Raw genomic sequence first — 10,310 nt, 5'->3', positions numbered from 1 at the left:
CCGCCTGGAATGGTGTGGGATTTTCTTGAGTTTCTTGTATTATTATTGTGTTTAGAGTTGTCCTGTGGCCTTGAAGGATTGGGGGAGGGCTTCCGGTGTGTGTGTGTGTGTGTGTGTGTGTGTGTGTGTGTGTGTGTGTGTGTGTGTGAATGTGTGAGTGAATGAAACCTGTGTGATATCAGTGTAATCTCTCTCTCTCTCTCTCTCTCTCTCTCTCTCTCTCTCTCTCTCTCTCTCTCTCTCTCTCTCTCTCTCTCTCTCTCTCTCTCTCTCTCTCTCTCTCTCTCTCTCTCTCTCTCTCTCTTCTCTTTCTCTCTCTTTCCTGCTCTGTTCCTGGCCTAGCCGTGACGAGGGAGGTGAGGGAAGTTGCAGGTACCATAAGTCACGTCAAGGGTTGTGTGGGGCTGCGGATGTGACTGGTGGTGGTGGTGGTGGTGGTGGTGAGGCTTTTCATAAGGGAGGGAAGTTGGTCAAGGTCATCCTCATATCCTTCAAGGAGGAGAAGAAGGAGGAGGAGGAGGAGGAGGAGGAGGAGGAGGAGGAGGAGGAAGGAGGAGGAATAAACGGTGATGTGGCGTGAAGGGGAAGGGATGAAGGAAGGATTAGAATGAAATTTGGTTGGTCGCGTTCCATGCCAGTCTGGGAAGCTTGGATATGCAGGAGTGAGCAGGAGAGATGGTCTAGAATCTCTCTCTCTCTCTCTCTCTCTCTCTCTCTCTCTCTCTCTCTCTCTCTCTCTCTCTCTCTCTCTCTCTCTCTCTCTCTCTCTCTCTCTCTCTCTCTCTCTCTCTCTCTCTCTCTCTCTCTCTCTCTCTCTCTCTCTCTCTCTCTCTCCCTCCCTCTCTCTCTCTCTCTCTTGCTTGCTTGCTTGCTCATTTTTTTCTCCTCGCCGCGCAGTTGGTTCGTCTGGCCTCTGAGGACTCGTTACTCTGGCTGGCTGGCACGGGGGATGAGTGTCTGGCGCGGTGTCTGGCCAGATTCTTTAGTGCTGGGACGAAGAGAAAAGAAAAAGAAAGTGGAGATGGAGGGAGAGCAGAAGGAGGAGGAGGAGGAGGAATAGGATGGATGGATGGTTAAGTCCTGGGGGAAAAAAAAAAGATAAGGAGGAAGATGAATTGAGAGGAAGTGCATTAAAGAATAGGAAAAAGGGGAAACTGCGATCATATATATGAGAAGAAGGAGGAGGAGGAGGATGAGAAATGGGGGAAAGAGGAGGAGGAGGAGGAGAAAATAAAGTAAAATTGTAAATTGATCGAGTTATGGCGCCGCAACAACAAGGACACGTAACACCAACTGGGATTACGAGAAGAGGAGGAGGAGGAAGAGGAGGAGAAGGAGGAGGAGAAGAAGAAAGGAAAGAAGGTGAATAAAATGACAGAAAAAAAATAAAGAACAGCGATAATTTAAGATGATAAGGAGCACGAAAAGTTAGAGGAAAGAAAGTGCTTTGAATCGTAAATGTGCGTGTATTTACATAACAAGGCAGTGTGTCCGGACCACAGCACTGCCGCAACGACACCGCCCAACCGCAGCAGATGTTCACGAAGACGCAGAGTATTGACCGCAAGAACACCACAACATCACAGACACACCGCAGCATCACAAGTCCCTCCATCACACAAGCTCTATGCAACACCACTGCAACACATCACCTCTTAAATGTTGATGCATTATATCATACAACACCACCTCAGTATCACTACCGCAACAATATGAAACACAAGCTACACCACGCAACATCAAACGTGCAAGGTGACACATGCTGCAACACTTAATTATCAACACCTGGCGGGGGAGAACGGAATATCAGCTACACACACACACACACACACACACACACACACACACACACACACACACACACACACACACACACACACACACACACACACACACACACACACACACACACACACACACATACAATGGAGCGCGCGCAGATGGAGGGATTATACTAACGAGAATTTGCTAAGTTGCAGCATGATAATTATTAACCTAAATTTGTCAGTGTCCTCCCTCAGTAGTGAAGTTGGTGTGTGTGTCGCGTGACTTTATCATCATCATCATCATCATCATCATCATATTACTTACCGTTGTCAGTACGAAGAGAACAAAGACTAAGTTTATGTGGGCATTTATCATCATTATTTGGTATATATGTAGTAGTAGTAGTAGTAGTAGTAGTAGTAGTAGTAGTAGTAGTAGTAGTAACAGCAGTAACAGCAGTAGTAATAGTAAATTGACTTTAATTATTGAGGAAACACACATGCAAAAAACCCTTCCATTTGCAAATGTACAGCAATAAAAAAAAAAAAATTAAAGTACTAACTAGAAAACGGTAATATATTCTTAGTAGTAACCGCTTCAAAGAAAACCGGAGTGTCCATGAGAATACCAAAGTCTACCCTAAATTCTCTGAGAAGCAACGTTTTCTCTCACGCCAGCCAGCGACCAGACAAAGCGTAAACTTAAATAATCTAGCCACACTCCCGTTTTGTCACCAAGACTCGGCCGTCACAGTGGTTGTTATGCGTTAATAGCAGTTCTCGTGAGTTCTGCGTGCTGTGTCGCCCAGACAACACACGAATGCTGATGCTCTGCTGTGAATGCTGCAGAGCGGATTAGCTCAGTCGTTACAGGTAATTATGAGTGGCGGGAACAGTGTGCGTGTGAAGCGACTGGTGATCGTTGCTGCTCACGCTAGTCATAACACAAGGGAAAGCCGCACTCAGACGCCATTCTAATTACGAACTGCAAGGATTAAAGGATTCGAGTAAGATTTCTTAGAGCTGTCGTCTGAAATTTACAAAAGCTTCACATGGAGGTCAGACACAACAGCGAGATTTGGTGAGGGTTAGGGTAGGTTAGGTAAGGTTAGGTAAGGTTATGGTAGGTGAGGTAAGGTACGTCTAGACTGTTTTAGGTTAGGTTTAGTAAGGTTATGTTATGTTAGACTACCTTATGCAAAGTAAGTTACCGTATCCTTTTTTTGTTAGATTTGGATAGGTTAAGCTAATCTATATCCGTCTGAACTTACACAAACCTAACCTAACCTATATATATGTGAAAAAAAAAGAAAGTGGACACAATAAGATGTCAAGCAACACATCTTTGAGAGCTAACTGAACTTTCTTCTTCTTCTTCTTCTTCTTCTTCTTCTTCTTCTTCTTCTTCTTCTTCTTCTTCTTCTTCTTCTTCTTCTTCTTCTTCTTCTTCTTCTTCTTCTTCTTCTTCTTCTTCTTCTTCTTCTTCTTCTTCTTCTTCTTCTTCTTCTTCTTCTTCTTCTTCAACACACTAACCTACATTAAACACAGTAGAAAAGTAAACCAACAAAACAAGAGAAGGTTTGCATGTGTACCAGTTAATATTCATGTGATCCCTATAACTCAATAAGTAGTGGCAGTAGACAGGATGATAGTATTGAAACAGGAGGTAGTCGATATCATTCTTAAATGTTTCCCTGCTCGTCGTGACCCCAGCAGCAGCCAGACGCGGTGACCTGGCGGGGGGAAATACCCATACAACTACTGATCCGCTGGGAAATGTTTCGAGACAGACCCAGTGAATGCATAATATATTGAGTGTGGGCTCTCTCTCTCTCTCTCTCTCTCTCTCTCTCTCTCTCTCTCTCTCTCTCTCTCTCTCTCTCTCTCTCTCTCTCTCTCTCTCTCTCTCTCTCTCTCTCTCTCTCTCTCTCTCTCTCTCTCTCGTACATATTTTACATTAGAATACACAATGTACGTTGCTATTTTATCATAACCAGTCTCATAGGGCCCAACTGGTCTGCTGCTATTCTTGATTCTCTCTCTCTCTCTCTCTCTCTCTCTCTCTCTCTCTCTCTCTCTCTCTCTCTCTCTCTCTCTCTCTCTCTCTCTCTCTCTCTCTCTCTCTCTCTCTCGCTAAATTTGCATGCTTTCGTATATGTATATCGAACCAGAGAGAGAGAGAGAGAGAGAGAGAGAGAGAGAGAGAGAGAGAGAGAGAGAGAGAGAGAGAGAGAATATCGGGTTATCGGAGGCTGGCAGTGTGAAGGAGAACTCTATTGATCCAGCAAATAGTGAGAGACAGAGAAAACACCACATCAGCCTTCATGAACTTCACTCTCACCGGGACCAGCTGATGTATGTGTTGTCACGCTGGAGAGAGAGAGAGAGAGAGAGAGAGAGAGAGAGAGAGAGAGAGAGAGAGAGAGAGAGAGAGGGGGGGGGGGGGAGTTGACCTGTATGTAGTGTTCATAGTTCATTATTTAATCAAGGGGATGTCAGTTTGTGTGTGCGGGTGTGTGTGTGTGTGTGTGTGTGTGTGTGTGTGTGTGTGTGTGTGTGTGTGTGTGTGTGTGTGTGTGTGTGTTGGTTGGTGTGTTGTTTTGTTTTGTTTTTTTCTTATTTATGTTCTTCGTATTTTTTGTTTGTTTGTTTGTTTGTTGCTGCTGTTGATGTTGTTTGTTGTTGTTGTTGTTGTTGTTCTTGTTGTTTTCTTCTTCTTCTTTTTCTTCTTCTTCTTCTTCTTCTTCTTCTTCTTCTTCTTCTTCTTCTTCTTCTTCTTCTTCTTCTTCTTCTTCTTCTTCTTCTTCTTCTTCTTCTTCTTCTTCTTCTTCCCTTTCTTTTTTATTTTTATTTTTATTTCATTCCTCCTCCTCCTTCTCCTCCTCCTCCTCCTCCTCCTCCTCCTCCTCCTCCTCCTCCTCCTCCTTCTCCTCCTCCTCCTCCTCCTCCTCCTCTTCCTCCTCCTCCTCCTCCTTCTTCTTTTCTTTCTCTCTCTTTTATCTTTTCTTTGCTATTTTTCTTTCCTTCTCTCTTTTCTCTTCATTCTTCGTTTGTTCTTGTTCTTTTTGTTCTTCCTCTTATTGTTATTATTACTATTATTATTATTATTATTATTATTATTATTATTATTATTATTATTATTATTATTATCATTATTATTATTATTATTATTTCAACGAGTTCATTGTTATTTTATAGTTCAAAATCTAAAATGTTACTGTTTTTTTTATTTCAATTTTTCATTCTCAATTTTCATTTTATTTCTTCATTTTCACTTATTATTTTTTTTTTCATCTGATTTTGATATTGCATTTTCTAATTTTTCTGTCTACCAATATTTTTTCCTAGATTTTTTTTTTTAATATTCCTGTTAATCCAATTTTCCTGCTCTGGCCGTCTCTCTCTCTCTCTCTCTCTCTCTCTCTCTCTCTCTCTCTCTCTCTCTCTCTCTCTCTCTCTCTCTCTCTCTCTCTCTCTCTCTCTCTCTCTCTCTCTCTCTCTCTCTGATTATCTCATTTCCCTCCTTTTTATCAACACATATCTCTTGTTCCCCTTATTCACTCTCCCCTCGTGCTCGTCTCCAATCTTAATATTTTCTCTCCTTCCTTTCTTCTCGCTTTCCCTCTTCGTTTCGCCTCTCTTTCTCTCCTCCCTCCAGTTATCACTCAGTCTTATTAGATTACCTCCATCACGTTTGCCACTGAGAATAAAAGCGAGAATAGTTGAAGTGGAAGATAATTTTTCACCCAACAAGAGAGAGAGAGAGAGAGAGAGAGAGAGAGAGAGAGAGAGAGAGAGAGAGAGAGAGAGAGAGAGAGAGAGAGTAAACTATAGACCAATGTGAGAGAAAGTAATCCATAGACCATCGAGAGAGAGAGAGAGAGAGAGAGAGAGAGAGAGAGAGAGAGAGAGAGAGAGAGAGAGAGAGACTACCGGAATAAGAGAAATTGGGTTAACAGGGAAATGAAAATCTAGAAAAAATAACAGTAACTGAAAAACGCCAAATTAAAATTGAGAGAGAGAGAGAGAGAGAGAGAGAGAGAGAGAGAGAGAGAGAGAGAGAGAGTAACGTCCATCCCAAAACAAAGCAACAGAACACACACACAAACTCACACACTTCTGACACACTCTGTACACTTGTGACAAAGTTATGGAGGCCGCTGTCCCTCTCCAAATCAAATTACACACGAAAATAATTACTATAGTTTATCCAGTCTCTCTCTCTCTGTGTGTCAACTTGTGATGAAATCATTATAACTCATGACACGATTACTTTTAACTTTTTTTCCCTGCACCGGTCGACTGCATAGATATATATTGTAGGTAAATAACAGAGCATAGTGAATTTAAGTGAGCTTGTACCTATAGTTGAATGTCGTGTAGCATATTAACACTCCCTTGCCACTGTGTCTTGTGCCTTCCCTCTTGATTTGCTTACAATATATAGTAGTTAAATATAAGACCGTGGTGAATTTAGGTAAGCTTGTACACTTGTGGTCATAAGTCGTGTATAACATCATGGAAACTCATTGCCACTGTGTTTTGTGCTTTCCCTCAGTCTTAAGTCCCTTTACTCGTTGACAGTCTATATGTAATTAGTAAATATTGTGAATTTAGGTAAGTGTGTACAGTCGTGGTCATAAGTCGTGTTACATATCAACACTCCCCTGCACTGGGTTTTGTTTTCCCTCTGTCTTAAGCCCCCTGATCCGGTGACAATCTCCTTGCAAAGCCTGGCAACTCCTGGATTCTTGGCAGGTCACAGTGCAAGACGACAGCTTGGTATGTTGATGAGGGGAGTAACCCTCTCCGGAGCTTCCTTCTTTATATACAGAATGTATGGAGATATGTATAGGACTGGACGAAACTCGCTGGTATGAGGGGAATCTGCTTTCTTGACCACCGACATGGGATTTTTATGTGGATTACATCAGACTCCTCCCAGTTCGTGACGTTATCGTGTAGCAATCTAAAGAAGCTGCCTATCTGGATGTCTGCCCAACACTTCCCATTATACTGACGTCGTGTCTGGTCTCTTCACCCTTTCACTGCTAGACAAATTTTCTCCTTTGATACCCTATAACTTCCCAGACTATTTATGTGCCAGGCCCTCGTAAATATTTCTCCCACGTAAGAAGACAAAATTAACCTTCTGTTTTCCCTCTTCCCTCTCTTGCGTCTCATTGCAAACAGTTTTCACGTCGCTAGGAAGGATAAGACAAGACGATCATGACAACAAATGGGTCATGGAATCCAAATATCCTGAGTTTTGTCTGACACACCCAGTTATCCACGATCCTTATTGCTGCCCCACACCACCAACGTTCCTCGTACATTAATAATTATAAAATCGAAACATATCAGTGCCTAACAAGAGGGCGAAAGAGTAAGGGAAGACGGTAAACACAGTGAGAGTGAGTGTGGTATGCTGAGACAGGCTGTATTTGTGAGTGTGTGTATAAGGGACACGTTGACAGATATGCAAACTTACCTGAGTGAAGGCTAGACGAAGGTGATGGATGAGTGTGCTCTAGAGAGAGAGAGAGAGAGAGAGAGAGAGAGAGAGAGAGAGAGAGAGAGAGAGAGAGAGAAACATAAGAAAGCAAGACGACTCCAGAGCGGCCAGTTTAGAGCATCACCTGAGCATCTAAAGCTTTCCCTGTCATCATCATCCATAAATTACCAGAAAAGAATAACTTGAAAGAAAAAAGAAGAAAAAAAAATATTAACTGTACGTAGTTGATAATTTAGTTGTACATTTATTCATTTATTTACGTATTCACTTGTTTTAGTGCTTCATTTTCCTCCCTCCTTTCTGTTGCTACATCAAACGGAACTTAATAAACATTGCATATTATATATTTAACAATTTACTAACTCTCTCTCTCTCTCTCTCTCTCTCTCTCTCTCTCTCTCTCTCTCTCTCTCTCTCTCTCTCTCTCTCTCTCTCTCTCTCTCTCTCTCTCTCTCTCTCTCTCTCTCTCTCTCTCTCTCTCTCTCTCTTTTTTAAAGTGTCATTAAGTTCACTGCAGTAGTTATACACATCTCTTCTGCAGTGTTTAGTGTTTTGTTTAATTTCCCTGTGACCTAATTATCTATGAAAAGTGTGTATGAATATAGGGAACATTTATAACACGTCCAAACTATGTATTGCATTTTATTCATTTATTTATTTATTCTTATTTATCTTTCTTTCTTTTTTTTTTTTTTACATGGTAAAAAATTGAGAAATGTTGTGATTCTGTACTTATTTTCTTTTTCTCGTACATTCAGCTTATAATTATTGATGATTTGGTTTGTTTGTTTGTTTGTTTGTTTGTTTGTTTGTTTTGATTGCCTTCCTTTACATTTCTTTGCGTATACGTAATTATTATTCTCTGCGCATATCTGATCATATCTAAGCATTCACCTACCTACCTATTAATTATTTATCTATTTATATATTCCTAGTCAGCTATGTGTATCGGTTTCTCTCTCTCTCTCTCTCTCTCTCTCTCTCTCTCTCTCTCTCTCTCTCTCTCTCTCTCTCTCTCTCTCTCTCTCTCTCTCCTTGTTAAAGTTGTTTTTACCGAGCGAGTGAGGGTTGTCTCTCGTCACGGTTCCCTGCCCAGACGTATTGCCGCCGTGCACGTGTTTGTAGTGAAGATGCTGCGGTGATGATGCGGGTGTTGTGCCGGCGTGATGATAACGGTAGGAGGGCGTGTGGGGCTTCGCCTGTGAGGGTCTTGGGGTGACGGCTTGGTGGTGTGGGCCGCGCCTCTTTGATGGAGAGCGTCCCTTCACTCACTATTGGTTAATCGGCACTTGCGTCACACTTTGCAGCTCCAATAATCGATCAGGAGTGATACTGTATAGTGAGGATACTGCATAGACCGACCCGCGATGTAGTTCAGAGAGAGATAGCTTTCTTGTGCCATGAATGTGCGGAGAGAGAGAGAGAGAGAGAGAGAGAGAGAGAGAGAGAGAGAGAGAGAGAGAGAGAGAGAGAGAGAGAGAGAGAGGGTGGGTGGGAATCCTGACGGGAAATCCTTAACACATTTAACACTCGTAGGTAATCTGTACTTGAACTGAAGACTGTCAGACTAATACTACGTACATGTTAAAGATTCAGTAATTCTCACATTGTAAGTGTATTGAATAAAGAAAGTATTGTAGCTGGCAGATTGAATGTGGGAAGTCTTGCACTATCTGCACGACACGAGACTCCAGTATTAGCATTACTGGTAAACCATTTAAACTAATGATAATATGACTTTGATTGGTTTCAGTAGTCTAAGATAATTTCAGTGAACGGAAATTAATTAAACTGTAAGCCCTGAAGGGTCTTAAATACTCGAAAATGTATCTTGCTGTCAGTATGCTTTTTAAAATTATACTCTAAAACTTACTAAACCATTTCCCCAACCATTTTTCTGTGATATGCATTAACTCTCGACACTGAAAACGATGTGTGAAATTCTAATAAGCGTGTACAAGAAAGAAAGGGATTACAAGGATAGGTTTTGCAATTTGTAGCCAGAATAATGTCTGGAAGTAGCTGTACAACAATAAGAAATGTCTCAGAGTGACTACTGATGAAGGAAAGATGTTCAAAGTAGCAGTGAAGAGATTAATCTTGTAGAGAAGCTATACCAGTCAGACTATGAAAATTGCACTAGTACATCACCACCATCATTTTGTATTAACGCTTGTCTTCCTTCTCCCGCAGGTATGGGACAGCGCAGGCACTTCTGGACATCGGCACCTGGTAGGCCACCACGCCTTTAGTTGCTGCCTGGTTGTCACCCTTAATCCTGGGAAGGGCGGGGAGTAGAGTCTGTATAGTATCCCCTCCATGTTGTGCTGTGAACCCGTTCTCTTTGGTGGCATGAGAAAATGTAGTTTTGGGGGTGACTCCATCCTCTCACATTTTCTATGACTAGGTTGGAGTATTGATCTGTGTTGAAGGTAAGTTTTATTTTTATATTATACATTCCCACTGCAGTTTGTACCCCCATTCCTCCGCGAGACTAGTGTGTGCGTGTGGTCGCCGCCGTCACGGACACGAAGGCCATTCATCATTATGCAGACGTGTTTTATGGGAGTGAGAAGCTCCGGCCCAATCTTACTATGCCCGGAATAATGGAAGGCCTGCCATTCACGGCGGCCACGAGCAGGCTGTGTGTATGTAGCCAGCGCTGTAAGGGAAGCTGGACACGCCAGATTAAATAAAGTACTGTCTGCACCGCCTGGCATCCAAGAGTTGTCTTCCTGCAGAACACAGCGCCTTGGTAGGGAGTTGGATGGGGGCTGGTGTGGGGTGGGAGAGAGCAGGAAGACTAGATAAGAGGGTGGGGCAGAGGCAACACCTGAATCATGATAATCGGTACATCTTATTTTGGGACAAGGCGTTTGTGCAAGTGGGGGATTCCTGCCTGTTTCTGTATCTCCTACTGCCTTTGACTGGAACTGCCTCAAGATGGAGGTTTCGTTGAAGACACTGATGAAATTTTTGGACAGTTCTTTTTTTAACTGCTGTATTGCGACTGGCACCTTCTGTGGACC

At 42.4% G+C, this 10,310-nt stretch overlaps 1 protein-coding gene across 2 annotated transcripts in view; it reads left to right on the top strand.

The window, feature by feature from the left end:
* Positions 1–9,474: 9,474 nt before the first annotated feature.
* Positions 9,475–10,310, top strand: part of LOC135100831 (proteoglycan 4-like) — a 149,732-nt gene continuing 148,896 nt past the window's right edge. For both annotated transcript variants that reach the window (XM_064004261.1, XM_064004250.1), the window contains exon 1: positions 9,475–9,513. In XM_064004261.1, the coding sequence (XP_063860331.1) occupies positions 9,477–9,513 (37 nt within the window). In that variant the 5' untranslated portion in view covers positions 9,475–9,476. The remainder of the gene's footprint in view (positions 9,514–10,310) is intronic.

This window comes from Scylla paramamosain, chromosome 5 (assembly GCF_035594125.1).
Source record: "Scylla paramamosain isolate STU-SP2022 chromosome 5, ASM3559412v1, whole genome shotgun sequence".
Classification (NCBI taxonomy): domain Eukaryota; kingdom Metazoa; phylum Arthropoda; class Malacostraca; order Decapoda; family Portunidae; genus Scylla; species Scylla paramamosain.
Note: the sequence above shows the minus strand (reverse complement) of the source record. Positions and strands in the feature narration are given on the sequence as shown.